At 44.3% G+C, this 22,426-nt stretch overlaps 1 protein-coding gene across 1 annotated transcript; it reads left to right on the forward strand.

Annotated features, from left to right (window-relative positions):
• Window positions 1–12,914: 12,914 nt before the first annotated feature.
• Window positions 12,915–22,110, forward strand: hepacam2 (HEPACAM family member 2). The gene is made up of 9 exons (XM_041955330.1): window positions 12,915–13,033; window positions 16,422–16,781; window positions 16,869–17,156; window positions 18,670–18,969; window positions 20,109–20,234; window positions 20,550–20,571; window positions 20,671–20,705; window positions 21,084–21,157; window positions 21,268–22,110. The coding sequence occupies exons 1-9, from the start codon at window positions 12,976–12,978 to the stop codon at window positions 21,376–21,378; spliced, it is 1,374 nt and encodes a 457-aa protein (XP_041811264.1). The 5' UTR covers window positions 12,915–12,975; the 3' UTR covers window positions 21,379–22,110.
• Window positions 22,111–22,426: the final 316 nt, after the last annotated feature.

A 22,426-nucleotide genomic window follows, 5' to 3' on the forward strand; every position in this document is an offset into this window, starting at 1 on the left:
AATAAGGTGCTTCACGGGGCGGCAAAGGATAACAATTCAAAGTTGGCCCAAATGCTGCATTAACCCAGAAAAGTATCTTCTGCAGAGGGCCCAATTTGAGAGTTTTCCAGAGGAGTTCAATGCCCTCAAAACAAACAAATCTATTCCCAGAAATAGCAAGCTACTCCCTCTTTCTCCTGAATATGATCCCAATCTTGGTCTCATTAGAGTGGGAGGCCGACTTCGAAGAGCAGAGCCCCTTGATCATGACACACTCCATCTAGTTATATTGGATTCTAAACATCCCATAACCAAACTCATTATCAAGCATTATGACAACAAACTGAGTGTGTGCTAGGGGATGTAAGACGCAAGTTCTGGATCTTACGTGGTCGCCAAGCCATCCGTCAACATCAGCATCAGTGTCAAGACTGTAAGTGATGGAGAGCCAATCCACTCGTTCCAAAAATGGCAGACCTTCCTCCAGCCCGACTCAGGCTGTTTAAGCCCCCCCTCTGGTCCACAGGCATAGACTGCTTTGGGCCTTTCACTGTAAGGTTGGAGGACGCACAGAGAAAAGGTGGGGAATATTCTTTAAATGCTTACCAACACACTGCATTCATCTTGAGCTGCTTGACAGCATGGATGCAGATACATACTTGATGGCCTTCAGAAGGTTTGCCTCACGTAGAGGCAAACCTTTGGAACTAATTTCAGACTGTGGGGCTAATTTCAAAGCAGGAGAGGCCGAACTGCGAAGTGCGTTCCAAGCAATGACCCCAGACTTAAAGGATAACTTTCGTTTTTTACAACCTGGACCTTATTTGTAGCATTAAATACGACCATTTACTCACCCAGACAACTTTGGTGGCATTTGGAGTCGTTTTGAAGAAATTAGCCCCAGAGGAGCGGCGCGTATATCCGTATAATGCGAGTACTCGGGGCATCCATGCACAGCCTCTATATAACGCATAATCTGCGGCGAAACTCGTTCATATTCCAATATTTTGTTATGATATGCTGGCGCTATTCCCCACTGAGCCCATGGTGGCATGTTGTCACCATCCGGCGTCTCTAGGCAACTACCTCTGACGTGGATGATGTCATTTCTTGCAGCACGCGGTGTTCGGACATGACATCATCCATGTCAGAGGTAGTTGCCTAGAGACGCCGGATGTTGATAACATGCCACCACTCCAAATGCCACCAAAGTTGTCTGGGTGAGTAAATGGTCGTATTTAATGCTAGAAATAAGGTCCAGGTTGTAAAAAACGAAAGTTATCCTTTAAAGCTGCAGTTGGCTCGCGCACAAGTCAACTTTCAATTCAATCCTCCATCTGCCCCACACTTTGGGGGAAGCGGGGAACGTGAGATCAGATCAATAAAAATTGTACTAGGAAACCAACCAACAACTGAAACAGTCCTACATACAATCCTGATTGAAGTAGTGGGCATTCTGAGTTCAAAACCATTTGTAAACATTTCTTCTGACCTTGATCCAGTTACACCAAATATGTTATTGATGGGGCGGCCTGATTCCTCTCTTCCCCAAGCAATCTACTGTGCCAGTGAACTCCTCGACAAGAGAAAGTGGCGTCACAGTCAAATCTTGGCTGATCAATTATGGTCAGCTTTTATTCGATCCTACCTTCCAAGTCCTCAAGCCAGGCAGAAATGGAAGACTGACAAGGAGAACTTGGATTCAGGTCAAGTTGTGATGTTGGTTGACCCCCAGTTTCCTCGAGCATCCTGGCCTATCGGAAGGATAACATTAGCAATCATCCAGCTGTCACCAATTCCCTGTAACAGAAAATAAACTAAAGATTTGAGTGCAACTTCGTTCCTGTGTGGTCTGTGTTGCTCCAGTAAGAACCTTAAATCCCCACCACTTAGTGTTTGTGGTTTGATGCAGGCCAGGCAGAATACAGTAGGTCTGTAAGAGCTTTTCTCTCTGGAAACAGTTACCTGCTGTGGATGAGACAGGCGAGAATGAACCAAAACCACCTAAACAATGCACTAAAAGATGCTAAAACGCTCTGTAGAGCTGAGAGTCAGGTGATACACATACGTCATTAGACACATAGTTAATATAAATATAATGATTAGAGTGGCTTAAACAAAATAAAACCAGCTCATAATTCCCATCAATCTGAGGTCAAGACAGTAATAATATGATTTTGTGCTTTGACTCAGGCAGGACACTTGAGTCACAACCTGCTGCTGTTTTTGAGCACCCCAGAAAGACCTGGCCCAATCTTTCACTCTGACTCTGAGATGTGAAAGAAAACGCACTATGTTTGTGTGTCTGAATGTGTTTGCTTTTGTCCCTGTGTGTGTGTGTGTGTGGGTGGGTGCGCGTGGCAGCTGCTGATCAGTCCAGCCAAGAGAGAATTATGGCCCTCCCGAGGGGGACGAGAGAGGCCAACAAGGGACAGGTGACTCCCAGTCTCTCCCAGATCTCCTTACACACCCACACACACATGTAGAAGATCTACACACATACACACGCAGAGAGAGGAGAGATTGATTGTGGGCCTGTCTACCATGTCCCACCTAAATAGAGGGGGATGTCCATGCCACAAGGCATAGGGTACAGTGAAAATAACCTGAAGTCTTTAGGTAGACATCTGTCACACCTGGGGAGGAATCTGATAGGATGTGTGATATTGGATTCCTTTTTAAGTTCCCAATCCCATTGTCAGGATTTACAAGCATCACTTAGTCCGCAGCGTTTCATGCGAGCTAGGTCTTATCCACCCATCAGCAGCTTAATATTTAAGGGACATTTGAGTGTAAAGACGGGGCCCAGCGTCAGGGCCAGCAGACAATCTGAGCCTGTTTTGTGTCTCTGACTTGATTTCCTCTCATCCTCTTTCTTCTCAAGCCAGACTGAAGTCCAGAGTGTTTGGTGCAAGTAAAGCCCCTTCTCTCCTCTTCCCTCGTCCTCCTCTTCTCCCCGGCACCGGCCCCCAGACACAAGCCTCTTTCTGTTGGGGCATCGCCATAGCAACCAAGCCACTAACTTGAGGAGGCGACATAAAAACCTGCTCTTTTAGGGGACACAGGAACACCTGCCACCTCCGCCGATGGGGAGGGCTGGGCTGGACGCCTGGCCACGTGCAGACACACACTTACATACAAATTCATGCTGTCGCGAATGCAGACCCACACACACACACACACACACACACACACACACACACACACAAACACACTCCCTCTGTCTGTCTGTCTTTCTCACATACACACACACACACACACATCCACATAAACAGAGGATCAGTGTAACATTCAAATGAGACCTCTAGCTAACATCTGCTCCCCTTTAGAAGCTCATTTATCTTCCAGTAACATCTCAGGTTGTTTGGTGGCTTTCTTAACTCATGTTCTGGCAAAAACCAAGCAAAGTGTTTCATGGAAACAAAGACTCCACTATCGGTAAGCTTTATGGTTTCAATCTAAAACACAAATTTTTCCTTGTTTTCAACATTTCAATTGTATCTATTTTGCACTATTGGTTGCTTTAATAAGAAGTTATATTGCTTATCATTCTGAAGGACCACCACACACATGCTCAGCAGATTGACCACCTTATTCAGGCAATAACAAACAAGGGCACTTGTAACCTTATTGGGAAAGAGTCTTGCTTGTTAACTGTTAAGACACCAGAAGCTCCCTGATGACAGAGAAACGTATCTTTAAAAATATTTATTATACATATATGTGTGTGTGTGTGTGTGTGTGTATTCATGTTTGTGCTAAGATAAGCAGACATGAGAGTAGTGTCGATCTTCTCATCAAGAAAGCAAATAAGCTATTTCCCTAGATGTTGAGCTGTTCTTTTGAGAATGGTGCCAGCAGGCGGTTAGCTTAGCTTAGCATAAAGACTGGAAACAGAGGGAAACAGCTAGCCTGTCTCAGCCCAAAGCTCAATAATTAACACGTAATATGTTGCTCTTTTAATCCGTGCACAAACGGACATGAGAAAACAACAAGCTGGGGTTTTAAAGGGAGTTACATGTCCTAATGATTTCTTCCTGGAGTCTTGTTAACTGTCGCTACATACTCAACCAACAGAAATGAGAGCAAATCTCTTGTTTCCACAAAATTACAAATACGGCTGTAACTAATGATTTTTTCTCATTATCAATTAATATGCTGATCATTTTCACGACTAGTCAAGTAAGTGTTTAGTCTATAGAATGTCATAAAAATGAAAATTGCTTATCAATAGTTTCCAAGAGCACAAGATGACATCTTCAAATATCTTCTTCTGTCCAACCAACACTCCAAAACCCAACAAAAAGAAAACGTGATGAATCCTTACATTTAGGAAGCTGGAGTCAGCAAATCTTTGTTTTTTTTAAATGATTAATCCATCATCAAAATCGTTCGGGATTAATTTTCCATCAATCAATTAATCGACTGATCGTTGCTGGTTATACATCAAGTTGCTGTCACTCTGTTGTAATTTTTCACAAGGCCAATGGGTGAAACTTCATCAAACAGACAGCAGTTTAAAGCCACCGCAGCCCCTTTAAAGGCCCCAATCAACAAGTGTCAGTTCGGGGTCAGCCGGCGAGCCGAGGCTGCCTGCGTCCTCCTGTTGCAGGCGGAGTATTCTGGAGAGACTGGTGAGTGAACCTCTGGTGCCTGGCTGCTGTTCATTAAGAGTATTAATGATTAACTGAGAGTGCTATTGTCCCCTCGGGCCCAGCTGTCCCTCCTCCGCCGTTGATCCACTCTGATGCCTCTGGGCCACTAAACTGGCTCCATTCATGTGCTAAAGTGACAGCTGCTCCTCACATTCCGCAGAAAATTAACCGCAGACACAGGAAACACAAGCTTGGAGCAAATAAATAATATTTGACAGATTTCTTTTGTCCTGTGTTTTTTTTTTTGTTTTAAAGGGACGGATCAGCGTTTGAAGAGTGGACCGGAAGGATTATTTCAAGCCTGTGCGCTAACAGAGGCAGAAGATGGGGATATACAGATAATACCGTTTGCTGTGTTGGAGCTTAGTCATTCAGAGGATGTGAAGCAAGTGAACTCAGCAACTTCGTAGTTGAGATGAAAGCCATCAAACAGCGTGTCAATATGCAGTATGAGATCAATTAAATGCAAAACAGTGTTGCATTCAATCGGCTGTAGGATGATTTATGAAAGTTTTCATAAAGATGTGATCATATCAACTAGTCGCCCTTGTTATCATTCCTAAAGAGTGGCAAATTATTTTACTGTATCTGAAAGTGATAAAGAAATGAGGGCTCATGTTTTTCACCTGTAGAGGACTTTGACTGGCTCTTGAAGGTACCGCTGCTGCTGAAAAATGCAATTACATTAATGATTTATTCAGATTCTTCTCAAGTGTGACTGCATGTACAATTTAAAGTGGGACTGGGGAGAAATTAAGAGCTTTTGGTTTAGTTACTGCAGTGCACATGACTGCGATCTGTGCTGTGCTCCTGTAGCGCAAACCGGAAGCATTTCTTATTGTCTTGATAAGAGACACAAGAATGCAGACAGAATGCAACACGTGCACGTGATCCAGGCAGGTGGAAGATCCTCCAGTTTGGCCTCAGATGTTCTTCATCATTTCCTGTGATTTGTGCAAAAGGAACAATAAAATGAAAAAAATAAATATGAGCAATCAGAGCTTACAGCATCCCTAAAGCGAGTTGTATTGTTTTATAACATCTGCTGTAAAGAAATCAAAGCTGTTTTATCTTCCAGGGGAGAGGGCTTTAATTGGACCTTGAAAGGAACCGCTGGCGTTTCGTTGGCATGTGCGGCTCTAACGTTGTGAAGACTTGTTATTGTTTCACCTGGGAACAATTATGCCATCTTGTCTGTAATCAGCTGAGTGGGCAAAGATACTGTACAAGCCTGCTGTGGGAGTATGGGGCTGTGTTACTGAACAGCATGTGGTCTCACTGTCCTGTTTCCTTGTATTTGTGCCGACACTCCTTGGAGACAGGTGGGATCTAATTACCGGTAACATGATGGTTGTTTTCCACATCGCTTTGAATTAGAGGCTCTCTTTCTGTCTTTGTTTATGGTTTTTGCTCAAGTAAACACATACTTTAAATTCCATTTTTTGTGTTCTTGGATGTAGGGTGTGGTCAAAATAGCAGAAACACCTTATAACTCTAAACAAAGGCCTTGGAGTAGATACCAAAGGGGTAAGGCTCGTAATTATTAGCTCTTGATCAACATGTCGGGGGTGTTGATACAACTCAGTGGTCACTGAGGCTGTAGTTAGCAGTGTTGCTAAGCATATTCTTCTCTCGTGTAGTCACGTGTGTGAGCTATGTCAACATGAATTTTGAGACTTTTCCTCTTGCCACATTGCATGTTTGTGACTGATGCACCAGCTTTTTTTTTTTTTTTTTTTTTTTTTAACTGACAATCTTGTAGTATTTAGGAGGAAGTTAGTGCCTTGGTCAAGGCCGTGACAGGAGAATGAACTTAAAACTTCGGATGGCTTGGGGGAAACCAGAGCAAACACGCCAACTCCACACTGCAACGACCAGCAACTGGACCCAGGACCTTCTCGCTGTGGTGCGACAGTGCTAACCACCGATCCACTGCGCCTTTTTAAGTGTGATTTACAGTTGTCACTGCCTGAATAACTGGTGCATCAGCTCCAAACTCTGCAAAGTTATGTAATGTGGCAAACCTGCCGCAACAAAGAGAAGCTGTTCCATCGATTAGAAACTTTACTAACACTGACTCTCACTTAATGGGATATTTGGCTAAAACGACTAGATTAAGGACAAACTATAAGTCAAAATGACCAACCAACACCTCTGACGATCACAGAATAAGATGTCCATTTTTATCTACATGAAATTAGATTTAGTTATTTAAAGTGTTTCTGTTATTATGTTATTTTGTGTCAAACTCCGACTGATGACTCACTCCCTCAAAGTCTGTATTGATAGATCTGCTGTGGTTGAGAAGATGATTAAAGGAATCGTTTGACATCTTGAAAATTGGACTGTGCCACTCTCATATCCGCACAGTGAATCTTTCGTCCGAGCAAGCTACATGTTGGTTTAGTTTAATTTCAAACTGGGGTGGGCTAGCCTGGCTCTGTCCAAACACAACAAGATCCACCTACCAGCACCTCTTAAGCTCGCCGATTAACACTCTAAATCTCATTTCTTTCATGTGTAGGAAAAACCCAGCTCAAATAAAAGTTATTTTTGTGTGTGTGTGTGTGTGTGTGTGTGTGGAGCTGTGGTGGTTTGTTCTAAGACTAGTGACGTATCTGGGTGGGAGAACTGGTCTTTCTGCATCTGTGTTCGCTGTATTTGAGTTTGGAGGCACACATACAAGGAAAGCTCTCTCACAAAATGGTCTCTTCATGAATTCAAACCTTACCGTCCATTTTCCCAAGAAAACCAAGCAGCGGTCACTCCCACAAACACAGGCGACCGTGGCTTGTTTTGCTTCACACCTCTTGCTGATTACATCACCGCTGTGGGTGGCTGGGGGTATCACATCTAAATACCTTCAAAGGAATGCCTCTATTTAAGATACCTGGAGTGTGATTGCCCCCACCCAGCTGTTCAACTACCCCTATCCATACCTCTCTTTTTTTGACAGGAACTATGTGATCTCACACCTCTACTACGCACCAGTGGGAAACATGTCACCGTGACCGTGGAGGGGGGTGAGACCACCAGATGTTAGGGATGCAGGACAGAGAGCATTATGTTGAATATTATGATGAATACCGGAGTCATGTGCGCTGGTGCACATGAGCAGCCACCAGCTACTTTGTGTGGATAACATTAGCACCTTCCATGACAGGAAAGAGGGGAATGAGGGGGTCTCTGTGAGAGTCAAAGGTGTGTGTGTGTGTGTGTGTGTTGGGGGCCGGGTGTTTTCACTCCTGCTCCCCACGGCAATTCCAAAACACAAAACTGTGCTCTCAGGAAACGAAAAGTGTCGCCAGTGCTCGTGTCTGACATTGTGTCTCAGAATGTCACCTTTTTCCTCTCAGGTTACTTGAGGTTGCTACTAAGCTGGACGAGCTGGTCATATAAGGTTAATATATACCCTTTTGCTTCAGACTGGTGCACGCGCAGTGTTGCTTTCCCTTCTCCGGCGCTTTACGACTGCGTGAAGCAAAGAGGACAAGCACAGACCTGAGCAAAGGGAGTACTGCCTTTCAGTACGTGTGTGTCTTGACAGCCAACAGTTTACTGCTGGAGAGAACATAGAGGTGGCTGTGTCCACTCGACTCTGTATGCATGCACGTGCACCCACTCACAAAACACACACATACACACGCACCCATTTGGTTAGTGGCATGTGCGACGCAAACACCTATTTTTCACAGATGTGTGTGTGTTGTCATTGCTGCAACGGAACAACTGTGAACTTCCATCTCTCTGGTTTGGTAAATATACACTTTGTGCTGCAGAGACGTTTGACTTAGTCATGTCTGGAGCAGACCCGCTTTCATGTCCCCCCCCCCCCAGCATGACATAGCCGACGTCTCACAAAAAGCAGCTGTTCTGAGCATGAATCTTTGATTTTTAATCTAAGGACACGAACAGGAAATAAAAGAATATGTCTGTGTGTGTGTGTGTGCATATATGGGTGTCAACTATGTAAACACAACTGTTGAGGAAAGTCTTTATCAGGGCTACACCTGCCATTGACAGATACCGTGTCACATGTGCTCTAGTTAATGTGCACTTGAGTATTTAAGTAAGGAATTTAAATAAAGCACGCTCAGTCACATTCAGGGCCTGTGTTTTTAATTAGAAATGGCAGTGTGTGTGTGTGTGTGGGGGGGGGGGGGGGGGGGGTGCACACTGGATATAAGTGCAGCTATGTTGCTATAGATGTACGTGGAGCTCTGTGCTGTGGGTGTGTTTGGTTTTAAGCACGCAAAGCTGCGTCTTTGACTGGAAGCAGAAGAGGATCTGGGTTGCAGGCAGCAGGATTTGACATCGGCTTATTTCCTGTCATTGACTGCGGGTCACATGGCGAGTGCGTGGGCGCGAGATAGTGGAATGCGTTAAAGGGGTGAGGCTCTTGCCACCACACACACACACACACACACACAGAGAGAGAGAGAGCAGTACTCGCAACTGGGTACACTCTGCACTCAAGGAAGACATAAAAATATGAAGCTTATTGTGGAAGCATATTTAGCATATTTGCTGTGGGAGACACTTATAGATAGAGGTCAGTCGTGCATTACGCACGCACACGAGCGCACACTCACACACGCTGCTGTGACTGATGTTGAAAGTTCAGGGTGGAGAAGGCTGAGGCGCTCTTTGAAAGATCCGCATTGACTCGACCCACGCACTCTGGGTCAAACGCTCGGTTCAGCAAGTCAACGTGCTGTGTTTACTGTAGACAACAACAGTCAGATCCAGAGGCAGATAGAAGGGTTCAACGGTGCAGCAGTAAAAAAAAAAAAAAAAATGTCGTTCACATGCGAGCATAAGGGAAAAACATGCGCCCGCATACACCCACACACGCACGCACGCACGCGCGCGCACACGCTGCGCAGCGTGTGTGTCCAACATTCTGTGTTCCCACTGTTATAAATCTTTGCGTGTGAATGAAACTTTGTCATCCAATCAAATCCCTCGCAGGCGGCGCAGACGTCCCCGCCCCTTTTCTTTGCTGCCTCTCTTCTCCACCTAACACCACTCTCCCAGCTCCTCCTCAGCTACAGCGTTTCCACACATGAAGCTACAAAAGCATTTCAGGTTGTCACTGGAGGCCTGACATCCTCTTATCGACAACCTCAAAGGCGCAGAAGCTGCCCGCTTCTGCTTTTGGCTGCACAGCGATCGATTGCGTGCATCTGCTTTTTCTGTGAACAATCCTCTAATACGCAGCTTCAACTGTTCTTATATGTGCTATAGGTGACTGCCTGTGATGTCACAGATGTGTTCACCCTGCACGTCAACATCCTCACTGACGATATTGAAATTTAAACACAACCACGCAGCGACAGTTAACGTTTATGCCGCGTGTGAGTGGATTAAGAAAGAAACACGCATGCGAGCCTACAGTATATCACAGTCGGCCACTGACACCCTATGTGGCCCCACTGTAACGACTGCTCCAGACGCACGCACATGCACACACGTGTGGCCTTGATGTGGGCTGGTGTGCTGTGTCTGCTCTGAGTGCCTGCAGCTGGAGGCCAAGGCTGCTGGAGGAGAGGAGGAATGAAAGAGGAGAAGAGGAAGGATTGAGAAGCAGAAGAAGAAGAAGAAGAGGAAGGTATTGCAGTAGAGGAGTGGATAGAGAGGAGAGGATCAAGAGGGCCTGTGCGAAGGCTGCGCGAAAAACAGCGAGGGGGAGTTGAGGTGGGAATCAATCTTCAGCTGAAGGAAACTTATTTAGTTCAATAAAGATAATATGATGAGGATGAGGTGGAGGAGCAGGAGGCGGCGGGAGACAAACAGTCCAGAGGGGCAGAGTTGTGGTGAAGTGTGGCAACAGTTACAGACATGGGCTGGGAGGCTGAAAATGGAAAATGTGACATGTTTTAGCACAGCAAGAGGGCCCCCATTTGAGGTTGTGTGTGTGTGTGTTTGGGTGGGTGTGTCACTCTGCTGCTGTGTCCTGGTTTTGGTAGGGCGCTCCAAAGAGGCCATACAGGGCCATACCATACTATAATGCGACTTCCTGGATGTGCGTTGCTGGACCAGGCCAGATTCCTAAAATATGTCAGCAGCAGCGTCGCTTCCGTCGGCTGTTTCATTCATAATAATGCAAGAGGAAGAGCATGCGCAAGGACTGGCTCCGTCACTCAACACACGCCTTTTAACTCAGGGGTGCATCTACCTTTCTGAGCCCTCTCTTACCAGGCAGCGGTTGTCAAGACAGTGTCAAGACACAGCCATAACATATTCAGCCAGCTATTAGCTAAGCCCTGCTTGTCTTTCTCAACATCCCCCGGTCTTATGACAATATTTTGTTCCCTTTTGAATTACGATTCACAGCATTTCTCATGATGTGCCGTGGCGTTCTTGCTATCAGTCCGTGCTCTAAACAGGGGCGACCTGACTCCAAGGAATGATGTGAAACTCTCAGCTGAAACGTCACAGGGAGGGGAGTAATGGCAATGTGACATATGCTGGCTGATGAATCTCGACAAGCGCTTTTCAGCCATTTTCAGTGTTGTGACGGTGCAGGTTGCAGATAACACAAGGTGTTTTTTCTTATAAATGGTGCATTTAGCTTGAGAAGTGGGAGAATTTTCTCCACTCAGAAAGGCACACTTAGTAATTCAGTAGATTTGATATATATAGATGAGAGAAGGGATCCTCACTCTTCCCGAAACTTTGATTTGAAGATTCACAAGCCAAAAAGGTTGGAAACTGCTTGTGTGTGGGTTGATGCAAACACTCAGTTGATGATAAACAAGTGTCATCGACCCTTCAACTTATTGTAAGCTGCCGTGCAGCTGAGTGTACAAAGCCGCTGGCTGATCGTCTCTGATAGATGATGCACTGACCCCATCTAAAGGTGAGGAGGAAACTTGCAGGAAGCAGAAAGCACGCTTCATAAAGTGAAGGCACAAGAGAATACTGCAACACTGTAAACAGAAGAATATTACCTTTAAACATTACATACTTTATATTCACATTGGTTTAAAACATTTAACCATGGCAGTCTGCACTGCATTTATTTCTAATCAAAGTTCAATTTGTTAAATGTGGGCCAACATTTGTTTTGCACAACATTAATAAATAACTCCAAATCATGTGTTCTGGCCAACAAATGCTGTATTGATGTGCTAAAACCATTAAGTATTGTCCTTAGGTTTCTCTGTCAACGGGCATCCAATGAAATAGATTTTATTATTTATTTATGGTGCCATCGCCAAAATAGGCACTCATTTACGCAACCTACAATGGCTTAATTCATTCACTGTGCAGTTCAGCCTCACTATATCCTTTCAGAGGACTACCACGCAGAAGAGACTCGGCTGAGCGAGTCACCGTGGGGGACATGGTGAGTGTTTAAGTGCTCATGTGACTGTTTTGTGACTGTTGGCACTCTTGAGACAAACCTTTGACTGGGTATGGTTTCACTGCACAGCACTGATTACAGCAACGTTAAATCATTAGAAAAATGCAAGAGTCAGAGGGCACGCTGCCCTACAGCAAACAGCATACATTGTTGCGACATCTGGAGAGGAACAACAAAAAACAAAACCTCACAGGAGACAAGAGTTTTCTGCCATGGAATAATTTCTCCTTCACGACGTCTCCCTCAGAGCTGGAAAAAAAATCTAAAAACATCGTCAACGTACGTCTCTGTGATGTCGAGGAGAGTATCCTGAAGGCGGCTGAAAGTTCAGTGATACATGTGTCGGCGTCACAGCAACATTCCTCAGTCAGTTTCACCCCAGTGTCGGCTTTTTGTCCTTTAATGTCCAGCCTGCAAGATCACCCCAGACAGAATAGCTGACGCTGACCGTTATTGTGCACTGAGAGCTGTGTAACTTAACCAAACTGTGGAGGTGTTGGCAGTTAAAAGCTCTCTGTCTGCCTGCTTTTTCTTTGTCTCGCAGCCTGAGGGACGGCGGCAGTAGACAGCTGGTGTATTACAATGTAAAGAAACAGTTCCCGTTCTGCTCTCGACTATCCTTTTACAGTTTCATGTCTCAGCTCCTCTGTGACAGAGTGAAACACTCCGCCTTAGGGCAGCTGTGTGTGTGTGTGTGTGTGTGTGTGTGTGTGTGTGGACCATGCTGTGCCGTCTCCCTGCCAGGTGGACCTCTCCTACCTCCTGGTGTCACATGGGAGGGGCCTGGCTCCACGAAAGGCTAATGCTAGCTCCTCTTATTTCCCTGGCAAATGTTGTCACCACAACCAGTCACATTTCTCTCCTCCTCCTCCTCCTCCTCCTCGTTCTCTTCCACTCCTCTCCTCCTTCCTACATCCCTCACTCCCTGCCCGCCTGTCAGAAGTCCCACACGTCCCTAGAGGATAAGATGCTATGGGGGCCACAGGAGGAACGGCGCTTTACGTCTGCTGTGTTCTCTTCATCCTAACAGGTGAGTGCTGAGCTGTCGTGGAGGGATGTTGCGCTGGGGTTGTCAGTGTTGTGTTGGTGCAGCTACAGTTACTGTGGTTGCTGTGTTTGCTTGGTTGGCAGGGTGAAAGTGAGGGTGAGCTCAGGAAGTTTTTTTGTGGTGCGCTGTAACAAAGTGTTTACTGAGACCTTGTGAAATCTTTTGTCTTTGAAAGCTTCTGGTCAAAATTTAAAAAGAATGGCACAAGAAGTGAGGTTGAGGCTAAGAACTGCATGGTTCCTGTTGTTTAAAAAGTTGGCATCCTAATATTCTGACATTTTGGGCAAAAATGTAAGCGCCTCAACCTCTCCACAGCCCTTATCGGTGTAAGTCTTTAAAGTGCTCCTTTTAGAGTCTGGGTTTGTTTTGCATGTCCTTTCCATAGACATCGCCATGTGACTTTACAAGATTAGGTTTTCTACTACTGTCAGCTGTAAAAAAAAGACATGAGGAAGGGCTCAGTGGAAAGAAGAAGTGACCTAGGCCACAGCTGTGTGACTCAGACATGTAGCAGCAGTCCTCGCATGACCAGAAAAGAAAAGTCCCGAAAAGATGGACCCCCCCGCCGCCACTTTGATGTTTGTATCATCAACCTCTCTTCAGGAGTACTATTTGACTTATCTGAAAGAGGACAGAAGATGGTGGCATTTGGACACGCACCGGGAGACTTTATTTAGTATCCAAACAAGTCAGATGTGTGTGTGTGAGGGTGATAAGAGGCAGGTGCTCGCAGGTCGCCACACATGGTTATTTGACTGTGTGTGTGTGTGTGTGCGGCCACTAGATGAAGATATCCTCTCACCTCAAGGGCCGCCGTCAGTGTAATCTCCTCCCTATCGCCACAACAATGTCCGTGTTGTTTGGGGACAACAGTGGAGGAGCGGGCTCGGCACACTCCTCCTCACTCTGCCTTTTCACCGGATCTCAGCTGGTGTAAACACAGGCACGCTCCTGCTACTGACAACACACACACACACAAACAAACACACAAACTGGCCCGCAGGCCTACAAGAGTGGAACGTGTCGAAGAGACAATCACACTGCATTTATTATTTAGGACATAACACTTGATGCACAGTGGATCTATTGTGGTGAGTGACATGGCAGCAGTCAGCAGGGACCTGGTTGACACCAGCTGGATGTCCCCAAGGAGGAAGTATGGACGCCTCGGGGGGAGGGCCAGAGGAGTGGATGACAAAGGAAAAAGGTGTGAGGGGAAGTATGGCTTTAGACGGGAAGAACAACAGTCACAGTTTCCCCTATTTTCATATCAAGATTTCATTGCATAATGCGGATGTAACCGACTTCAGATGAATTCATAGAGCACTTTGACTGTCTGTCATGAATAGCTTCCATCTCTCTCCGAGTCCCCACTTCAATGCTGAAGCGGAGAAAGAGGAGACACATTCAGAAGTGAGACAAAAGGACACAAGTAAGAGAAAAGTGAGAGGCTTGAGTGAGTTTGCTTCACAGTAGCACTGCCTACTCACAAGCTGCTGCTCGACTCAACCTGGCATCCAAACACAGTCCCTCACTTTTTAACTTCAAACTGTCAAACGATGCCCTGACAATGAAGTATGAAGTTGTCAGAAATTCTTATATAACAGTATTAACGATCCTCAAATTCATCAGGACAGCATCAGGACTGAGTAAAACCATTGCCACATTTTAGATCAAAACTTGAACCAGTGAAATGACGGCTGCTTGAAAACAACCATGAATCCTTCCATTCATCATGTTTTCAGCTGGTTACTAGAGAATAAACCGCCTTGGCAACAAACCAGCGCTTTGACAGACAGCAAGGTGCAATAGATCAACAGTTTTCAGGTTCCTCTAGACCGCCCAAGTATTTGTTTTGAGACAAGCTGGGATCAAAGAGACAGGCCTCGTCCTTGTCTGACAACAATGACGCTCTGTAGTGAGCTGGGTCAATATTAACTCACTGCAGTTTCAGGACCTGCACAATATTAAGACTAGGATACAGATTATGAGATTAGAGAGACAAAACAGATCTGGGTTTATCGTTAAAATAGCCCTGTTTTGCTTTTAATTGTCACCCTCGCTCCATCTAATCAACAGCGCAATAAGATTATCGATATCTTTCTGATGCCTATATACTGTAAATTCATGACGTAACAAATATCTGATAAGTCAATGTTCGTTTTAGTTTATCTTTTGCTAAAATTGTCTATTTGGACTAGAAAATTGTGCAAAATGATGACCATGTCATCACAACTATGCCAGTAAATGATGATGATAAATGATACTATTGAATTATTGTCAAGCCCTTTAATGAATGCCACGAAGCAGCACTGATATGGGTCATACTTTTCCACACAGATTAAAGGTTGAGTGTTATCTGTTGTGGCTGTTATCAAAGAGTGTGTACAAATGGTGGAAGTTTCTAGGTCTTATCAGGTTATTTATCGGTGTTGCTGAAGGGACGTACTTGACTAGACCAATATATTGGTCTACAATACATGTAAACACTATACTGATATAAACATCTATATGTTTAAAGCTGCATCATTTGATATTTTTAGACTACAAAATAAAAGGAAAGGAATGTCTTGTAGTGACAAACCAGCAGAGCTTTATCACCCGACTTCACAGTCTCTCAGCATTTTAAAGTCTTTCAGCTCGTTGTTTTGGTTCGTACTGTTTTGCCGTTCTGTTCAGTTTTTCAGTGAAAAAAGCTTTAGAAAAACAGACTGTACACTTCCCACTCAGCACCGAACGGCAAACAGACAAAGTTAGCCACAAGCTTGGCAACAGAGTAGAGCATTTAGCTGCTAAAAAGCCAGATATTTCCCTCTGGAGTTGGTAGGGACCAAAAACAGAGCTAAAAGGTGAGTGGAACTTGGAAACCACTTGCCAGGCGTCCAGAAACACAACTCCAAATGAATGATAATATTGCTCTGTGTCTGCAGGATGTATAAATAGCCAACTGTTTGCTAGCACATCCATAACCTTTCAGATGAGATCATGTGCCACTGTTGTGTTTACAGCTTGTTTGCGCTGCAAGTGTCCAAAAAGCTATAACTGCAGGTTGAAATGTCAGCTTTCCATCACCATCCAGTGGTCCTCCTCAACAGCTACAAAAGGACAGCCTGAGATGGTGTTTTATCTTTATACTTTATTGATGAAACTGCAGATGGGTCAGCCTACCTGACCCCACCTAAAAAATCTTTTGGGATTGGTTTAATGAGAAACACTGATGACATGAACAGTTTTCGACGTGAAAATTGCCAGATTTAAAGATTTTGAGTGTAGGATATTGATTTCCCAGCTCTGTCTCCGTGTCAGTGTCCAAACAAGTGTGCTGTAATCTCTTTGTTTCTGTCCTTCTCTTCTTCTCCTGCCAACTCAGAAGCCAGCTCTGAGTTCATCCACATCCCTTCGTTAGTGCATCATGGTGTTGAAGGGAAGCCCCTGTTCCTGTCCGTCGAGACCCACTTCCCGCTGGATAAAGCTAATATCCAGGGAACTTGGTCCCACATGAGGCCGAGCGGCACCAGAGCAACGTTGGTGACATTTGACAAAAAGGCCACAATCATTGACATGATGTACCGCAACCGCCTCCTCTTTGGACAACCCAATGTTTCTTTGCTAATCCAGACATTAAACAAGGATGATGAGGGGGATTACCACCTGAACCTCAACATAGAGTTTTACAACAAGACAGGACTGGTTATCAAGGTGGAGAGAACTGTGCATGTAACAGTGGACGGTGAGTGTTTTCCTGTCATCGCGACCAGTTTCATGTTAGCCATGGACTCAGCCGTAAATTTACCAGCATTTCTTGTTTTTTTTTTAGTGCCCGTGTCCGTTCCAGTCATTGAGAAGAGCCCATCATATGCAGTCGTTGAGGATAAGGCAAATGTGACCTGGACCTGTTCTGTCGAGAGAGGAACAAGAGTTGTGTTCCAGTGGCTCAGGGACAATATCACACTAGGTCCCAGTGACAGATACCACTTCTCCCAAGACAACTCTACTTTGTTAATCAGTCCTGTGAGAAAGGAGGACAAGGGAACATACCGCTGTGTGGCCAGCAACCCCGTCAGCCAGGGTCAGCAGAGCAGGGCTGTGGAGCTCAATGTCTACTGTGAGTAAATACATCCATCTGTATTCCCCTTCTCTTTCCGTGCAACAAAACCACCTCATATTGCAACTGTGGTTCCCAATTAACTGCCAGAGAACTACAGTTTATAATTTCCTGTGAGAATGTTTTATACGTATAAGTAGTTGGATGCTGACGTGTCATAGCCAGCAGCTTCTCACTTTTAACATTTTTTTCATGTGAAAGTAGCTGCTGTGGAGACCAGAAATCATAAATGATGTCTCCTGGGTTAAAGTCCACCCCACCTCCTTCCACACGTAGACTTCCTCGCTCTTTATACTACATCACCAGGCTTCTTCCTTTGCTCCCATCTTAATTACTACAGCCGCTAGAGGTTGCAGCCCCAAAATAAATATAAGCTTACAATTTGTGCGGCCATTTTTCTGGTGAGGACACCAAAAGTTGTAGGTGTGATTTCCTTCACATCAGTCTTTTTAGTTTGGCACATGCTGGGATCAGCACTGTTAACGTTACTGTGTCAGAATAACCTGTGATGTTCAGTTCCAAAAACATTTGGTTGTGGGACGTATTTGTCACAAAGCTTCTGTACTGATACCAATATACATACATCTATTTTTGTATTTTCTCTTTTATAATCTCCTTGCACTGTTCACATGGAGGCATTAGGTCATATGTAAAAGTCTGTGTGATCGGGCTCCTTTCTGACAACTGAAAACACGTGGGATAGTATTTGCATGGGAGCTGACTTATCTCACAGAGCTCCTCTGTTCTAACAAAACACGAGTAGACACACTGATAAACTGCCCTGGTTTTGTGATTCCAAGGTTGCACCCAGAACACGTACAGTCTTGCCATGAATTAAGTTCAGTGTGTTTGATGGGACATAGGTGTTAGTGCAGTTTGTGTGACATGTAACTCCTTTAACTTTTTCCCAATGCCTTCAGCCAGTTATTAACTTGGCACAGAGATGTGCAGCATTATTAGCATTGTCATTATTTCTGTTTGCATAGATGAAGCATGCTTGTGTTTACATTCAGTAACATTTAACTATCGTTAAAATCCCTCCTTCAGTTTTACCATGTTCAGTTTCTTTTCCAGGCAGAGTCTCCGTTAATGTTAATGGAAGAGTGACAATGGCGATTTCTTAATGTCATATTTCTAGTCTGAAACACATCACATGTAAACTGATTGATGCCACTTAAAGAAGAGTCAGTGTTCATGGACAGATTCACATTAGATGCAACACATGCCATGCCAAGAGAAGTTGTTTCATATGTTGTTACAAAGTCTTCACAGTTTTGTTGGTTAAGTGACTCCTTCAAGGGCACCCCAACTCTAAACTGGTAAGGGCATTTCCCCACCAGGATCCTGCTTGACTAGATCAAACTTATGACCCTGAGGTTGAAATCTCTTGGCTGCTGCTGCCACATGATGCATTAAGATGAGGCAGTTCATAGAAAAGTAACCACTCTGTACAACAAGCACCATATCAGCAGCAAACTGTCATGTTTCCCTGACCCACTGTTGGCCCCTGCAGATGGCCCCTACAACCTGGAGGTGAACTCGGGCCAGGGCCTGCGGACAGGAGAGGTGTTCACCATCAACCCTGGAGAGCTGGTGTTCTTTGAATGCCAGGCTGATTCCAACCCACCCAACAGCTACGTCTGGATCTCCAAGAGCCGCAACGCCACCCAGGTCATCACCGAGGGCCCGCGGCTGGAGGTGCGCTCCTACAGACTGGCCCAGGCCGAGGAGTACCTGTGCCGGGCGTTCAACAACGTGACACAGAAGCAGGACGAGGCCCAGTTTACTCTGGTGGTGGCCAGTTTGGGAACAGGTGGGTAGAGGGTGGAACATGGCAAGAGGAAGCAGAGCGTGGGTAGATTTTGGGAATCCTCTTAGATAAACACTCTGCAAACAGTGCGTCGTGCCAAAAGCAGAAGCGCTTCATGAGCTATGAGCTATGTATCGTGACAGCAACAACCGCCCGCCAGCTCTGGGTTCAGTTGGGTCGATAAAATACTGTAGCTTGAAAAGCGAAACCAGGTCATGAATTTAACATGAAATATACGTGGCTATTATGAAACTCATGTTTTATCTCTGTTGCTAGGTTCCAGTGCCTGCAGCCTGTATTAAAGTTCAGTGGCTGGGAAAGTAAACAGTGGATAACAGCTGTTGTATTTGTTGACTAAGTTTTATAACATGTGGAGTTTCTGTGTGCTGAACATGACATTGATATGTTGTCTTGGTGATACTGGAAGAGGCTCACTGATGCCTACTGCTGATACTGGCTCTGATTTCAAACGCTGTTTATCGAGTCAACAGAAGTCACGACAGCATCGATTTTTTATTGACATCAAAATCTCTCGTGAAGTCCTCTGATGGCTAATCTTTTGAGAAGACAAGCCATGCTAGCTGCTGTGAGGATGTACTAAGGCTACACACCTGTGCTTTAAGGCAAATGTGACAACGCAAACATGTTGATGTTTAACAGGTAATATTTAACACACTCTCCATCTTAGTTTAGCCTGGTAGCATGCGAACATTTTCTGATTAGCAATGGAGCTGATGGGAATGTCAGTTTGAAGGTATTTGGTCATAAAGCAAAGCACTGGACAAATAAACATTTTGACTTGGTGATGGCATCAGATCAAGTTATCACCAAGGTTATTAGATTTTATCGTCTAGGCCAGGGACCAAATTTCACCTCAATCCATCAAGATAATTCACCTTGATTAAAAATGTCAACCTCATGGCGGCACTTCAGGAAAGGTCAAGGAGACACCAAAGACACTAGCATTCATCCTCTTTGGACTATGAATGCAATGCCTGCAAAATTCATGAAATCCAACTAGCCTAATAGTTGAAATATTTCAGGCTGGACCAACTGACTGCCACTGCCATTACTAGAGCCACACAACCAGCTTGGGTGAAAATGGTTGTTAATATTAGTGTCTATCCTGTGTGTGTTTACAGGGAAAGAGAAGCACATGCAGGAGGGCAGCTCTCTATCCCCTCTGGCAGCCATTACTGTCTGTTCTTTGTTCATCATCGGCTGTATGCTGCTGTTCTTCATTCGGAGAACCTGCCATCCAAAGAGAGGTTAGATAAATGTCTTATTCTGCTGCTTTCACGCAAGTTCTTCTTAAGCCCTCACAGTCAGTCCTGCAATCTGTATCGCATGTTGCATGATTTAAATCCATATGTCTGAATGATGGGATGTGTGAGGTAACACCTAACGGCTGGCTGCACCGATATCTGCTTGTTGAAGTTAATCATAAATGCAAGTAACTTGCGAATGTCAGTCAAACAGAAGGTAACCAGGGCAAAGTAACTACTGCATATGACAAAGTTAATGTTTAAAAGTGTGCCATGTCTTTACATGTGAATCATTATTTCCCTCTGTCTCTCTTGCAGTGCTTATGAGCATTTACAACAGGTAAGAGCCTTATTAAATAAATGCAGGCGTTAGCCATACTGCAGTATTTGTAGTATGCATGGCGTTCAACTAACAGCTTTATCTGCTTGTTTTTGGCAGACCGCTTTCAGAGCAGAAACGACCACATCGTTCAGGTAAGTCAGTGCTTGTTACCTGATGTTTTTACCATTAAACACTGCAGCCATCAAGGACACCCACAATGTATATATATAGATATCGATATATATAGAGATATAGACATGTATATAATCTTAGGTCATGTTTTGGAGATGATGATAGGGATGAACAGGGTTATGGTTTTCCATTGAACTGAAAGTCATTCCTAAAAAAACAGGTTTGAGACAGGAGTAGAAATTTAAATTAGGATTATTGATTCCAACTGAGAAGCAGGTTTTGGTTTTATGGCGTCATTATGCTCATCTTGTTACTGTAATGTCTGCAGGTGAATACATGCTAATACACTTAATGCAACCTAAGCGTTGTTCTGCCATTAAAACCTGTGTCGTCAACAGGTCACGAGGATGCAACAGAAGACTTTGGCATCTATGAGTTTGTCTCTATACCTGGGAAAATGGAATCAGCACAGGTACTTAACATGCTGTACGCTGACATGGATTCAGCAGCAAGATTTCACGCTTTTGTGTATTGTTGAGCAGTTGCACGCAGCTTTAATTTTCCTATGCAACTGTCCTGCAGGCATCGTGCAGATCTCTGGCTCGCCTCGAGTCGGTTCAGGATATGCACACCACCATCTACGATGTGATCAGACATGTTCCTGAAACCCCCAGTCACAGTTTGCTGAAGTAACTCTAGCCGGGGAGCTGAGATGCAACTGACAGTCATTTCACTTGAAGACTCTCACGTAGCTTTATTCTCTCAAGTCTCTGAAACACTGGTTTTGGTGGCCCATTTTTTGCACAAGGGATGAAGGAGACTTGTGTGAGTACACAACTTGATCGTGCACTGTTACTGTCCAGAGTTTGGGACAGATGTTAAATGTCTTTTGCTGACATTGTTGTGAGATGAAAGTGTATGTGTGGCTTGATTTTTGTTTTTTTTTTAATGTGAAAGCTGAACTGAAACTATTTTTGTTTAAAAATGAAGATCACTGGGATCATACTAAACCAAACGGGTTAGTAGGTGTCTGATGGTGTCCACATTCCCACGATTACAATTAGAACATATGTTTAATTTAAATGCTGAGGTTTCATTTGCCATTCCTTTCAAGGAGAGTCTGTTTTGTGAGAAGACAAGTGTTATCATAATGAATGCATTTTATTGAATGAAATATATGTAAGTGTAAATATTGTACATGGATGATACTGCAGATTCTCTATTGTTCTATTTCTATGTTATGCTCAAATCTATTTATTCCTATAGAAACACTTAACCCTGCGTGTTTCCTCAGATGTAGCATTTCTTCTGCTCAACATGGATATAATGAAATGCTGAAAACAAGGAAAAATGAATAATGATTCTTAAATTATTTTACAGGTTGCATTCACGTTTGTTTTGTACTTTATTAAAGACTTAACTGTTTACTATTCCGGCTCATTTTTAAATTGTTTCCTACAATCAGACAAAGGCATCGCATCTCATTCTGCCATTTCTGCATTTATGTCTTTTTCTTAGAGCGGCAGTAGCAGCTCTGGGCTTGAAATGAACATTTTCTTAATCACAGATCCTGAAAAAACAGAGAAGAAAGCTGAAGCCAGCAAAGATGTCAGTTGTTCTGCTGCTTCACAGTCAGTCTTTGTCTGATTCTTGGCTGTGATCTCTCCTCTGATCAAGTGTTTGAGTCGTATTTGTCGTCTTGAAATTGCTGCAGAGTGCTTGTTTGTCTCAGCTTTGCTGT

The sequence above is a fragment of the Chelmon rostratus genome, chromosome 16, assembly GCF_017976325.1.
Source record: "Chelmon rostratus isolate fCheRos1 chromosome 16, fCheRos1.pri, whole genome shotgun sequence".
Taxonomy (NCBI): domain Eukaryota; kingdom Metazoa; phylum Chordata; class Actinopteri; order Chaetodontiformes; family Chaetodontidae; genus Chelmon; species Chelmon rostratus.

What these genes read in the sequence shown, in the direction of transcription:
- hepacam2 (XM_041955330.1), top strand. Translation starts at nt 12,976, where the DNA reads ATGGGGGCCACAGGAGGAACGGCGCTTTACGTCTGCTGTGTTCTCTTC. An exon ending in TGTGCATGTAACAGTGGACG is followed by an intron (nt 16,782 to 16,868) that starts GTGAGTGTTTTC and finishes TTTTTTTTTTAG; the next exon opens with TGCCCGTGTCCGTTCCAGTC. An exon ending in AACCTGCCATCCAAAGAGAG is followed by an intron (nt 20,235 to 20,549) that starts GTTAGATAAATG and finishes TCTCTCTTGCAG; the next exon opens with TGCTTATGAGCATTTACAAC.